Source organism: Fukomys damarensis, unplaced genomic scaffold (assembly GCF_012274545.1).
Source record: "Fukomys damarensis isolate Sample0158 unplaced genomic scaffold, DMR_v1.0_HiC HiC_scaffold_20, whole genome shotgun sequence".
In the NCBI taxonomy this organism is placed as follows: Eukaryota; Metazoa; Chordata; class Mammalia; order Rodentia; family Bathyergidae; genus Fukomys; species Fukomys damarensis.
Genome location: NW_022900932.1, coordinates 21,315,150 through 21,329,362, shown reverse-complemented (window position 1 = coordinate 21,329,362; position 14,213 = coordinate 21,315,150). Strand labels below are relative to the sequence as shown.

Here is a 14,213-nt window from a genome sequence, read left to right as displayed (position 1 = left end):
TGGCCCTGGCCAGAGGACGTCTTGCCCTCCCGTTGGCTGTGTCGCGCGGAGCTCCCCTTAGCCCGCACGCCCCCGCGAGTCCCGGGAGATCCTGCGTGCGAAACTGGACGCTCGCGGTTAGGCCCCACGTTGTTGCACGCGTGAGCGTGCACGGAGGGAATTATAAATTAAGTCAAAGTGAGGACTGAAACTTTAGACTAAGGAGATCTTAAACCCATCTGCTCACTTGGCGGCATTTCCAGTGACTTTTCCGCGTAATAAAGGAAGTACACTGTTTTTGATAAGCGGCCCTTAGACGATGAGGTAATTCAGTTCCTCTTAGTGCTTATTGGCCATAACTCCCGTGGAAGTGCAACGACACGTTGGGGTGTTACCAGAACACCGTATTTATTATATAGGCTAGCAGGTTCAGTAGTCTTAAATTACCTCGATAGTCGTTTGATTCTTGACTGTTATTTCCTTAAATATCAATTTAACTATAAGTCTGTTAAGAGATAAAGTCTGTGAAAATGAAGACTGTCCCTGAACTCGTGTTTTGCAGGACTTAGAATGTTTTTTTCCTTGCTGTTTTAGATTTTTTTGATTGGAAGCTCCCAAAACAGCGATAATTTGGCATTGTAGGAAGCTCAGGGAGTACGGTAGGCTTGTTACCCACGGGTGGGAATGTAGTTGGTATTCTAGCTTCATAAGTGTGCAGCTGTGGGATGCTCAAGTCCAAAGGTGTTGGGACCAAACTCCTTGCCATTCCAAAACGTGACCTCCCAGAATAGGAAATCTCTTATCTGATGAAAGAGGGGTGTCTAAAGAACTGAAGTCTTGTAGCAGAGAAGGCCTGAATCAGGGAAGCAGATTTTAGTTCAGTACAGTTTCCATGTCTTTAGGATTGATCTGTGGCTCTGCTAGAGGGTTTTAAGGGACTAAAACACCTGTCTATTGTAAATTTTCAGTAATGTGAAAAGGAGAGGATCAAAAATTTAAAGTAACGCCCATTATCATGTATCTGTGTCTGGTTTGATTTTGAGGTTGTTGACTTTTATATATGGGCTTTTTCTTTTTCTTTTTTTCACCGGGGGATGAGATGATTTGCTCTTGTGACATGAAGAAGGTGCAGATATTATGAATCTGTTTTACCTGTTAAAGAATTTTATAAGGAAGAAGAAAATCTGTTTAACATCAGGTATATGTGGACATGTGTGGCTTTTTTTCTGTATCAGAAGTAAATTTGGATAGCACTTTGTATAGTATTTAACACCTGTTGGAGTATCCCATTGGCCACTTCAAATCTCAGGAACATTTGGTTTTGCAGTAGTTTGACCAGTATGAGTTGAATGGGTAGTTACTAAGGGGCACTCTTGGTTTTCAAAGATAATAAAGTTACTTATTGTTGATGGATAATACAAATATATCGATGCATTGTTCAGTTTTTGTATTTTCTTTATGAATTTTTTAGAAAGGTAGAAAAGAGAAGCCAAAATCTAACAAGACTGAAGAGTCAGCAGAAGGAAAGGAAGAAACTGTTTCTTCCAAAGCTAAAAATGTGAAAAAGAAAGCAGGTCCTTCTGAAGTTGATGTGAATCCTCCTAAATCCAAAAAGACCAAAAAGCAAGAGGAGACATCTCAAGATGAAGTTGTTTCCCCTAAAACCAAAAGTACAAAAAAGCAGAAGGAGCCCCTTGAAAAGAAAGTTACTTCTCCTAAAACCAAAAGAGTGGTAAAAAGTGAGGAGCCTTCTGAAGATGACATAGGTGCTCCTAAGCCCAAAAAGATGAAGAAAGAAAAGGAAGTGAATGGAGAAATTGGCGAGAAAAGCCCCAAACTGAAGAATGGATTCTCTCATCCTGAAGCTGACTCCAATGATGCTGCCAGCGGAGAAAGCAACAGTGAGATAGAGCAGGTACAGTTGGACTTTAATAGTTGTTTCAGAGGTCCCAGGATTTAGCTCAGTGGTGCTGTGCCTGCCTGGCAAGCACAAGGTCCTGGGTTTACTCCCCAGCGGTAGTGGTGATGGGGGTTGTTTCAGAAAAGTAAGTAGGTAATTACTATTCATACTATCTTGTTAATAGAAGGAAATTTGATGTAAGTACCACATGGATGGGTGCTATAGGATGAAAATTAATCTTGTTTGGAGGTTTTGGGTTTTTTTCATTTTGTTTTGTTTTCTTTTGAGACAGAGTCTTGCCATGCACTTCTGGGAATCCTCATACCTCAGCCTTGAGAGTACTGGTATTACAGGTGTACACCACCACTCCCAGCTGTGAGAATTCATTTAAAAAATAGTATAGAGTGGACTAGGAATGTAGCTCAGTGGCGTAATGCCTGCTTGGCAAGTACAAGGCCCTAAGTTCAATTCCTAGTACCAAAAAAAAAAAGCATAGTGCTGAACCAGGCATGGTGGTACACACCTATAATCCCAGCACTTGGGGAAAGGAAGACTGCAAGTTCGAGCACAGCCTGTCTTTAAAAATAATAATAATAATAATAATACTAAAAACAGAATAGGGATGTAGACCAATGCAGAGGCCCTGGTTACAATTCCCAGTACCAAAAAAAATTTTTTGGCACAGTGTTAATGTTTCACTTTCAAAGAAGCAGGTCTTTTCAGTTTAGGAAAAGTCTTGGTCTGCTTAATTTCTTTTTTTTTGGTACCGGGGATGGAGCCTGGGTCCTTGTGCTTGCAAGACAGGTGACGGCACCACTGAGCTAAACCCCTGGCCTAAGGTCTGCTTATTTTCAAGTTAGAAATCAACAGGAGAGATACAGTTGTGTAATTGGGCCATATTTTCCCTCAGAAGTCTCGTCACAGTTTGGTTTGTTTTTTTTTTTTTTGGTACCGGAGATTGAACGTGGGACCTTATGCTTGTGAGGCAGATGGTGGAACCACTGAACTAAATCCCTGACCCTCAAATTTTGATTCAGTGGAAGCATTGAAAGGGATTTGCTTGATTGCATAAATCTTTAAACCAGTAAGTAATTTGAGTTGGACAGGATTAAATGTCTACTCAGAAGCTAATTTTGTTACCATTCAGAAACTCAGGAAAGGAAAATCCTGGGCTGTACTTTGGTCAGTGGTAGAGCATTTGCCCAGCATGCATGAGACCATGAATTCAAGCTAGTGCTGCCAAAAAAGAAAGATCTTAGTTCTGTACATTTTCTATTTGCCTGGTCATGATTAGCATTTACATTTCCCCCTGATTATTAAACAAAATGTACACCACCTTCCTCACAAGCATAAGGTCCTAAGTTCGATCCCTGGTACCAAAACAAAAAAAAAAGGTGTGAACTATGAGAAATAGAAAAGTTATAAATTTACCAAAAAGAAAAACACTCCTTGGAATTTTTTCAGTAAATACTAAGCACTTTTCAGGTGTAGAGGTAGTCTGTAGTTAAATTATGTTGCTTTATAGTATAATGTTAGTTTTGAATCATATTAGGGTTATACCATATATATTATATCCTGCCTTCATATTTTTATATAAGGATTTTTCACATTTTTAAATATTAAAATTTTAATGGTTACATTATGCACCACATAAATCATTAGAGATTCATTTAGTTGTTACTGTTATTGATCATTTAGGTTTTTTAATTGTTAAATAATGCCATAGTGACCACTATTTTATAAACAGTTGTTCCTTGTTTTCTGTTGATCTGTATGCGGGATATTGCTGTGGAAAAGGGCTAATGACCTGTTCAGTAGTACTTTTGGTTTGTAATGATTATAGGGTAGTTCTTAATTGAGACAGGCAGCAGAACCACTGAGCTAAACCCCTGGTCCAGGTAGTTCTTTTTTTTTTCAACAGGCTGTCATTAATTTCTTCTATTATTATTATTTTTTTTTTAATCAGGGATTGAACTCAGGCCCTGTGCTTGTGAGGCAGGCGCCAGAACCACTGATCTAAATCCCTGGCTCAGTAGTTCTTAATTGAAACTGAAATCTGCCTTTACTAGTCACACGTAGTTTATGTGCAGTATATGCTAAAATTTTCCTTTGGTAGGGTTTTATAAATTACTATGATATATTTTCCTTTTTTACATCTTGACCTGTACTAAAGTTTTATGTCTTTTTGGTTAATTTTAAACTGATATGTTTAGAAGAGTGGTTTTAGAATAGGCTGTTTCTCACAAGGCCTTCCATTGTGTGTGTGTGTGTGTGTGTGTGTGTGTGTGTGTGTGTGTGTACAGAAAGGGGCGAGATATATATATGTTTTCTTTGTACTGGGGATCAAACTCAGGACCTCGTTGCTTGGCAGGCAGGCACTGTGCCGCTGAACTAAATCCCTGGGTCTAGCCCTTTCTTTATTAATCTGTGTTAATTGATTTCCTGCTATGGTCTTTTACGTACAGGAAATACCTGTGGAACAAAAAGAAGGTGCTTTCTCTAATTTCCCCATATCTGAAGAGACTATTAAACTTCTCAGAGGTAATATTCTTGGATATATTATGTAATGTTAGAGGACATGTTATTTGGAAGCATTTTAGCATTTTTGTTTAGATGAACCAGGGCACATTATTATGGTAGAACAATATATGCAACTATGTAATGAATTATCCAGTACATTCAGAATAGGATTGTGATAGTGATAGCTTTAGCTGCCTGAAGATTAAAATTTATTCTACATTTCAAAGTGTGATGACTGATAATTCTGGTGACATTAACCAGTTAGTTAATGTCATGTTAATGCTTTCTTATACATGAGTCACCACTGGGTCAGTGATACCAGGCTGGCTCAGAACTCAGCAGCCTGCATATGAATCAGGTATGTAGTCCAAGATGCTCCACTAGGTATTTAATCAAGTGCAGAACAGTCTACAAAGCAGCAGGGTTTTTTAGGTTCATACTGTCCTGAGATTTTAGGATAAGTGATTTAATCTCTTAAGATAATAAATATTTACTGTAATTTAACACTTTAAATTTACATATTTTTTAGCCAGATTCAACCAGAATGTATTTGAACCTGACTTTGTAGGTGTCAACCAAATGGTAGAATTCCTATATTCTGCTAAACTACAAGTATGATTGTGCTTCAGTCCTTGGAAGTGCTGGTATTTAAGGAATTGCACTTGTCAGGTTTGGGGATATAGCTTAGTGGTAGGTTGTATGCTTTGTGTGCAGAAGGCCCCGGGTTTGATTCTCAGCACCACTGCCACCCCCCAAGAGAATTGCAATGTTGGCTAACATGATTGATTTATTCACAGCTCGTGGTGTGACTTTCCTGTTTCCTATACAAGCAAAGACCTTTCACCACGTCTATAGTGGGAAAGACTTAATTGCACAGGCACGGACAGGCACAGGGAAGACGTTCTCCTTTGCCATCCCTTTGATAGAGAAACTTCTGGGGCAGCTGCAAGATAGGAAGCGAGGCCGTGCCCCCCAGGTAACTATCTTAAATACAGATGTCAGGCTCCAAATCAGTATAGAAAAAGCATCTTGGGGGCTTGGAGCATGTGCCCTACTATTTAATTTGGGTCCTTTTTAAAGTCCCCATTGTGTTTACTGTAAATCGTTATCTGAAGTTACAAAGTATTGCCGTTGGTCCCATGTTTGTGATCCACCTGTGTTATTAATGCTCATCATATTATCTTTGAACCTTTGGGTGTGCCTGGGGCTCCCAGGTATGATTAAATATTTTTGGCAACTTTTGCCTAAGGGAGGAAGTATTTTAAGTAGAGGAGTTCTCTGACTATAGGTTTTGGAGCCTGGCTACCTGAATTTAAATCCAGGCTCCACCTCTAAGTAGCCTTTTGGCTTTCAAATAATCTGCTTCAGAGCTATTCAACATGGAAGCAGAGGCTGGTAACCTGGAACTAATGTTCCAGAAAGCTGACTCTGACCTGGATTACATTCAGTACAGGCTGGAATATGAAATCAAAGCTGAGCATCCTGATTGAGTGACAGGGTGGTGATGCCTTTTAGAAGTGGAGGATTAAGAAGGGCATATATTAATAAAATTCAGTCAAAGGATAGAATGGAAATAAAAGGACTTAAATATCTATACATACTCTTAGTTTTATAATTTTAGGTAAGGAAGTCTCTTAATACTAATTTGCATTTGTTTTCTTTTTGTATTGTTGGGATAAGGTTGATGTTCTGGCTTATTATAAAATAATGTTTATGTGCAAAAAAAATTACTTCAAAAGATTGCTGTGAGAGTTATAAAGTATGGTCCATGACACAGTAAAGCCCAAATATTAGTTATATTATTATCATCATCAGTAGCTTCTTGCTCAGATTTTTCTTTTCCTGAAATGCTGCCCCTTGAAACCTTACATTGTTCCTCCAAGCTGCTCCATGGAGCCTTCTTGGAACAGCACACATGAGCGCTTCTCTTCTGATTAGTATGATTACCAGCTTTTCTAAGTATATTTATCAGGAACTGTATTGTACTTATGATCCTTATGAACACACATTGTAAAGCCTGTAACATATATTTCAGAATAAATAGGATGAGTTGAATTTTCAGGTCAGTTCCAAAGTAATTAAGAAACAAATACTGTACAAAACTTGGAATTCAAGGAAGTTTTCTCTCTCAGGTACTTGTTCTTGCTCCTACAAGAGAGTTGGCAAATCAAGTAAGCAGAGACTTCAGTGACATTACAAAAAAGCTGGCAGTGGCTTGTTTTTATGGTGGAACTCCATATGGAGGTCAAAGTAAGTAAATTCAAAAGTGAAGGAAGGAAAATGGTGTCTGTTGCTTTAGATGGTGTGATTGAATTCCTTGATATCTGTCTTTACCTGGTCTGGTAGCTTATGGTGTTTCTCTTTGCCATTACTGTTTGAAGATGGTCAAGAGCATGGTCCTGAGTGATTCTGGCTAAATCCTGTATATGATTCTTAGACTTCGGCATTACCTGTCAGTATTTACCTAAAGATTTCAGAGATATCTTATTGAGCTCAAGAGGACAGTCTAGTGGAGTCCTGGGAATGAGAAAGTCAGAATTCAAGATCTCTCTCTCTCTCTCTCTCTCTCTCTCTCTCTCTCACACACACACACACACACACACACACACACACACACACACATTTTGCATGCTTCCTTCTTGATGCAGGGGGAGCTTTCTGTTAACTAGGGGCCAACAGTCTAATGTAGGCCTCACCCTATTATTACTTCCCATTCAGGACCTTGCAGCTTTATTATTATGCAAAGTGATTATGGAATGATCGAAGGTATTAAAAAGTCTCAGCAGGGGCCGGGGATTTAGCTCAATGGTCCACCTGCCTCGCAAGTTCAGGTTTGATCCCCGATACCAAAAAAAAAAAAAATGTCTCAGCATTGGGGTGCAAAGCTTGTGGTTATTTCTTTCTAGCTTTGGTGGAATGAACCTAGGTCTTTGTTCGAAAGCCTGGGTTTGAGTGTAGACTCTACTCACAGTAGTTGTGTGACTATGCTCAAGTTGCCTATTTTGTATTTTAGTTTTCTTGTCTATAAGAGAGCCACTGAATATACCCTGCAGGGATGTTGTGAGAATTGAATTAGATAATATATGTAAAATGCCTAGTATGATCCCTGGGCTACAATAGCACCTCAATAAAAAAAATTTACATTATTACCATCTTGTTCAGTTATATTACAAGCCTCTATTTTCCCAAATATTTTTGTGCCTTGTTAAGATATTTGTCTTTCTAGTCTGTCTGATCCTTCCTATACCTTACAGAAAGTTCCTATTTAGGATTCTTATTTTTGTTCTGAAACTTGGGTACCTTCTGCCAGCCAAAGTAGTCTTGTCTTTCCAGATGCTACCATCCCCTGATGGTGCATTTTCCTATTATGTCGATACACTGGATTAGGAGCTCCTTTAGTATCTTTATTACTTAGGATATTGCTTTATAGCTGTCTAATAAGTACTTTTGTGTGTGTGTGTGTGCGCATCAGGGATCAAACTCCTGGCCTTGTGCTTGCAGGGCAGGTGGCAGAACCACTGAGCCAAATTCCTGGCCCTCTAATAAGCATTTTAAATGAAAATACATTCAAGTGGTACCCTAGACTGGTAAAAGAAATTATTGTAAAACAGCAAATCTTTTTTATTGGTTTTCTTTGCAGTCGAACGAATGCGAAATGGGATTGATATCCTAGTTGGGACTCCAGGTCGTATCAAAGACCACCTACAGAATGGCAAGCTGGATCTCTCCAAACTTAAGCATGTTGTCCTGGATGAAGTTGACCAGATGTTGGATATGGGTTTTGCTGATCAAGTGGAAGAGATTTTATGTGTGGCATATAAGAAAGGTAAACCCCAAAATCAAGGAATTGATAGAAGGAACCAAAGGGAAGGTGGAGATGAAGTAGTCTTCTAGGAGATAAATGAAGCCTTAGGAAATTGGAAGGGGGCTTGATTTTATTCAGAAAATGGCAGGGGTTTTTTTGTTTGTTTTTTGTTTTGTTTTGTTGAGACAGGGTCTCACTGTGTAGTTGAGACTGACCTGGAACTCACTATGTAGCTCAGGCTGGTCTCAAACTCACAGTGATCCTCCTGCCTCAGCTTCCCCAGTTTTAGGATTACAGGCATACGCCACCATGCCTGGCTAACCTGGCAGTTTTTTAAAAGTCATGATTTATCACCTACTGCAAAGGGGTAAACCTGGGAAAGTAAAAGAATAATTAATATATTCTATCAGTTTGTTTGTTTGTTGGTACCGGAGATCAAACTGTGAAACTTGCATTTGCAAGGCAAGGAGTGGAACCACTGAGCTAAATATCCCCAGCCCTATATCCTGTCAGTTTGGTTTACTTTGCTTTGCTAAATCCCCAGCCCCATGTATTTGCAATATTTCAAGTATATGTGCTAATTATCTTAACTGTACTTACTAATATTTTTTTGTGCAATATTCTGAAAGGTGACAATGATTCTATTGCCTGTTTTTGGTTTTGTTTTGTTTTTTATTCCACATAAATAATTCTGGGGTGGGGGATTTAGCTCAGTAAATGAGCCACTGCCTGCCTCACAAGTTCAAGGTCCCGAGTTTGATTCCTGGTACCAAAAAATAAATAATAATAATAATTCTGTTTATAATCTCTTATGGAGGTAGATTTCTTCACACCTCAATATGTAAAATCAGTTTTTTAGATGAAGTGAAATTACTCAGTTAAAAGTTATATGGGCCGGGGATTTGGCTCAGTGGTTCCACCGCCTGCTTCGCAAGCACAAGGGCCCAAGTTCAATCCCCGGTACCCCCCCAAAAAAAGTTTTAAATCGCTGCTAGAGATATGGCTTAGTGGTAGAGCATTTGTTTAGCTTGCATAAGGGCTTGTATTCAATCCCCAGATGACCCCACTGCCTCCGAAGAAAAAGTTGTAATGGTTTGTGCTTTTTGTTACCAAATTGCGCACACTGCCATTTAAAATGAGTGAGACTGCAATGATACTCTTAGGTGCAGGCAAACAAAAATAGTAACTGACCTCAACAAATAAAATGGGATTCTGAATTCATAAAAGATTAAATACTAGGTATAAAGTAGTTATAGAATCTTTGTGAGTTTTCTTACAGGTTTTTTTCTTAGCTTTCCTGGTTGGTTACTGGACTTAAGTTTAAGGACAGGATTCTTTTTAGTGTGTGGTCCCAGGGATTTAACCCATGTTTTCACATTGGGCTATATCTAGCCATTTTTAATTTTGGTAAATTAGCTAGTCGAGGCTTAAATTTGTAATTCTGCTTCAGTCTTCTGAGTAGTGAGGGTTACAGTTGTGTGCTACTGCACCTTGCTTTCAAGGGCCCTTTACATAATTATTTCAGTATTTCTGTGCCCATTAAGAATCTTCTGTGAGTTGTTTTATCTTGTGTCTTCAATGCGTGGCTTGGCCTCCTATGGTTGCTAGTGAATGTTGGTCAACCCTGGAAGTACTAGGTAAGGTAATACTCTGTAGGCTTATTTGAATTATTCATGCTGACTTTTCCCCCCCAAAAGATTCTGAAGACAATCCTCAAACACTGCTTTTTTCTGCAACTTGCCCAAGTTGGGTATTTAATGTTGCTAAGAAATACATGAAATCTACATATGAACAGGTGGACCTGATTGGCAAAAAGACTCAGAAAACAGCAATAACGGTGGAGGTAAATAATTCATTTAGTTGCCAGAGTTAATATAGAATTTGTTAATATTTTGTTTCCTAAGTATTAAGACTGAAATATCTGCCGGGCGTGGTGGCACATGCCTGTAATCCCAGCACTCGGGAGGCCTTGAGGCAGGAGGATTGCTGTGAGTTTGAGACCAGCCTGGGCTACATAGTGAGTTCCAGGTCAGTCTCAACTACATAGTGAGACCCTGTCTCAAAAAACCAAAAAAAAAAAAAAAAAAAAAAAGGCTGGAATATCCAAGCTCTTTTTCCAGATAAGTATGGTACTAAATTTATATGAAGAGTCAAATAAAGATAATATTTGTTTGATTTGCATATGTTATCTAGGTTTTCTAAAATTCATCATCTGATAGCCTAATTTTAGGATCATATGCCTGAATTACATAAATAAAGATGTTGCACTTAGAATCGAAACACTAGTGGGCAGCAGGAAAATTTAATGCCTTTTCTCATGGCTGTTTTCATCTTAGGGTCTGGTACCTAGATGAATTTATTTCATCCAAGGACCAGACCTTTATAGTAACTGACTACAGATTATACTTTATGTGGATGAAGGGACAGAACATACCGAAGTTTTTCATGTTATATGTAGGAATCTGAGAAATGGCATTTCTTTTCCTGTTTTCTGGTTATGTCAGAATATTAAGCTCTTTGGATACAGAGGAGAAATGCAGGGGCAGATGATTTTTTTTTTTTTTTTAGTGGTGTATTCATAATGAGTGATACCTTGGTTGTTGAATTCACTTTGTTCCAAATTTGTGTTTGAACACTGAAAAGTTCAAGAACTGAACATATTTTTCCCATAAGGAATATTGGAAGACCAGTTAATTGGTTCTGAGACGCAAAAATTATAAATTTATTTTTTGAGGACTTTAACGTTAATTTTGCTGTTTTCTTTCTTTAATTCTTACCATGGTTCTCAGTTTTCCTCTTAGCTTTACTCTCAATATCACTTAAACTTTTTTTGGAGCCATGGTTATGATATTTTATACAAATAAAGTACAAAGAAAAAAAACCAGTGATGAATATTTAGCACACTAACACAAACTGTATGTTGTCTGAGAGTGGTGCTCAGACTGATACATCACCTTTTTATGTCTGCAGTGAAACATGGCCTATACATGTTTTTTAAGTCAGATCTTCAGTTCAACTACTGAGCAAAGTTACAAACACTGAGCATATTTTTTTCCAACTTTGCTGTTCAAGCGCTGGGAAATTGAGCTTGGCACCAATTTGCAACTGGGATATCATAGTTGTATTGTTTTCTGTAAAGGTGGTAGCAGCTGCTCTCTCAGGCTGGGCGGTTTTCCTATGCCAAGATATTAACTAGACTGTTAGAATTGAGCAGGTAATTTTAGGTTCCTGCAAGGCTTTACTAAACAGATGTTGTTTCTTCTCAAAGCATCTGGCTATTAAGTGCCACTGGACTCAGCGGGCAGCGGTTATTGGGGATGTGATTCGAGTGTACAGTGGCCATCAAGGGCGCACTATTGTCTTCTGTGAAACTAAGAAAGAAGCCCAGGAGCTGTCACAGAATGCCTCAATAAAGCAGGTTGGTCCTTCTCGTTCCTGAGAAGCTGGGGTATCGACAGACCGATGTCAACTTCAGCATGTCTGCTTAGTCTGTTTCATTCATTCTGTAACTTTCAGTTTATTTTAGGTTAGAAGTGAAAGGAATCTTGTGAAAGTATGCATGTTAGAGCTTACCTATTCCAGATGAGCCTTATAATACAGATGAGGAGAGGGTGGGGCACACCGGAAGCTCCACTGACAATTTAGGTTTAGTCACTCTCATGTATTTTCAACCTTGGTATCTTTAGATTTAATGGCTGAGGATTTGGACATAATTTGTATGTCTGTCCATGTATGAAAGCACATGTTTTATTTATTCTTGTAATATTCATGGCAGGAATGTCACCAAAATATCTCTTTTATAGGACTAATTGAGCATGTATTTTTGGATCTGGTATTCTTAGGCCAGTTTATTTCTTTGGCAGGATGCTCAGTCATTACATGGAGACATTCCACAGAAGCAAAGGGAAATCACCCTGAAAGGTTTTAGAAATGGTGATTTTGGAGTTATGGTGGCTACCAACGTTGCTGCACGTGGATTAGATATCCCTGAGGTTGATTTGGTTGTACAAAGCTGTCCACCAAAGGTACGTATTTCACACCTAGATTTGATTTTATTCGTTATGGGTATTAAAGCAAAGCCGTTGTGCTTATTTACATGTGGTTAGTATTAGCAGTATCTTGAGCGCTAGCATGTAACTGACAGCTAACTGTCCAGGAACTAGAAAAATGACTTCCAGTTCAGGGGGAGTCCTGGAACGCTTCATGGAGATTGTCCCTTTTTGAGATAGAAGAAAGAAAAGTCCTGGACCCAACAACCTCTGAGGTTCTAGTTGCTGAGCTTTGTGGATTATGGGACCTTTTGGGGGAGAAATCTGAAGCAGATTATGTGAAATAGATGGTGCTTATATGAATAAAAGTTAGTCTAAATGACTGTTCCCAACAATACCAGTGTGAATATTTCATAACTCCCTCCAAATTGGCAAATTCCTCATGATAAAAGTTTGCTTTCAGGCTGGGTATAGGTAACACATGGCTGTAATCCCAGATATTCAGGAGGCTGGGGCAAGAGGATTGAAAATCCGTGGCCAGTTTGGGCAACTTGTCTCAATTTTTAAAGTATTTACAAAAGGGTTGGGAGATTCTTTTTTTTTTTTTTTTTTTTTTTTTTTTTTTGGTACTAGGGATTGAACTCCAGATCTTGCACTTGCAAGGCATGCAGGGACACCACTGAGCTAAATCCTGGGCCCTAACAGAAACACTAAATCTGTTTTGTTTTTATTTTTTTATTACTGGGGATCGAATGCTGGGCCTTGCACTTGCATTTGCGAGGCAGGCACTAGCACCACTGAGCTAAATCCCCAGCCCCAGTATTATATTGAATACTGTTCCCCTCTCCAAGTTGCTTACAGTGTTGGAAAAATATATATAACTATGAATTTGAAGAGAATTTACATTGGAACACAGATTTAAAAAACTGCAGTTGTGGTTTCGTACATGGAACCACAACTCAAAAGTTCAAGGCTACAGTCTCAAATAATCTATAAAAAACTGTTTATTTCCATAAAAATATTGTACATATATTAATAAAAGCTGAGGTTAATAAGAGTTAGCTGCTATTTGCCTATAAGAACTTCAGCCCTACTCCTCAACAAAACTACATTTCTGCTGTCTAGCTATCCTTCACGTCCCCTATGACAATATGAATTCATATTTTTAAAAAAATTAAACGCAGTGCCTCAGTCATGCTAGATAAGCACTGTACCGCTGAGCTGTATCCCTACCCTTCGCCAACTCTGAAAAGAATCCCATAAGTATGTGATATGGACAGTACCCCATGAGCCTATAGACTTGTGCTATCCAGTATGGTAACCACTTGCCATGTGTAATTGTTGAGCCCTGGAAATGTGGGTAGTTGAATTGACATGATTTTTGGTTTTTTTTTTTTTTTTTTTTTGGTACCTGGGATTGAACTCAGGTCCTTGCGCTTGCAAGGCAGGCCACTGAACCACTGAGCTAAGTCCCCGGCCCCTAACATGTTTTAATTGTAAGATATACACTGGTTCAGGGGTTTTGGGGGGGCATTTTTTATTATGGACTTTGGGCTTTGAACACTTAATGCAAAAGGATATAAAATATCATTTGGAATCTGGATCTTAATGGGGAGCCAGGTATGGTGGCACATGCCGATAATTTCAGCACTTAGGAGGCTGAGGCAGAAGGAGCTCAAGTTTAAAGGCAAGACTGTTAACCAGAAAAAACAAATTCTTGTTGATAACTTGTATTTCTGTAGGTAGCATATTGAAATTATAATATTGACTTGTAGTTAAATGTATTGTTAATTGTTTAGCCTTTTTGCTAAAATAAGTGTAATATACTGTTAAGATTAATTAAGCCGACCGTGGTAGCGCATGCCTGTAATCCCAGTACTCGGGAGGCTGAGGCAGGAGGATCACTGAGTTCAAGACCAGCCTGGGCTGCATAGTGAGTTCTAGGTCAGTCTCAACTACATAGTGAGACCTGTCTCAAAAAACAAACAAAAAAAAAAATAATTTTTTTTTTTTTTTTTTT

General features: G+C 38.7%; 1 protein-coding gene across 1 annotated transcript in view; it reads left to right on the top strand.

Moving 5' to 3' along the window:
• Positions 1 to 14,213, top strand: part of Ddx21 (DExD-box helicase 21) — a 22,969-nt gene that overhangs the window by 1,022 nt on the left and 7,734 nt on the right. The window contains exons 2-9 of the mRNA XM_010605882.3: positions 1,451 to 1,894; positions 4,345 to 4,420; positions 5,197 to 5,375; positions 6,532 to 6,649; positions 8,040 to 8,225; positions 9,902 to 10,047; positions 11,473 to 11,622; positions 12,068 to 12,229. Coding sequence (XP_010604184.1) covers positions 1,451 to 1,894; positions 4,345 to 4,420; positions 5,197 to 5,375; positions 6,532 to 6,649; positions 8,040 to 8,225; positions 9,902 to 10,047; positions 11,473 to 11,622; positions 12,068 to 12,229 — 1,461 coding nt within the window. The remainder of the gene's footprint in view (positions 1 to 1,450; positions 1,895 to 4,344; positions 4,421 to 5,196; positions 5,376 to 6,531; positions 6,650 to 8,039; positions 8,226 to 9,901; positions 10,048 to 11,472; positions 11,623 to 12,067; positions 12,230 to 14,213) is intronic.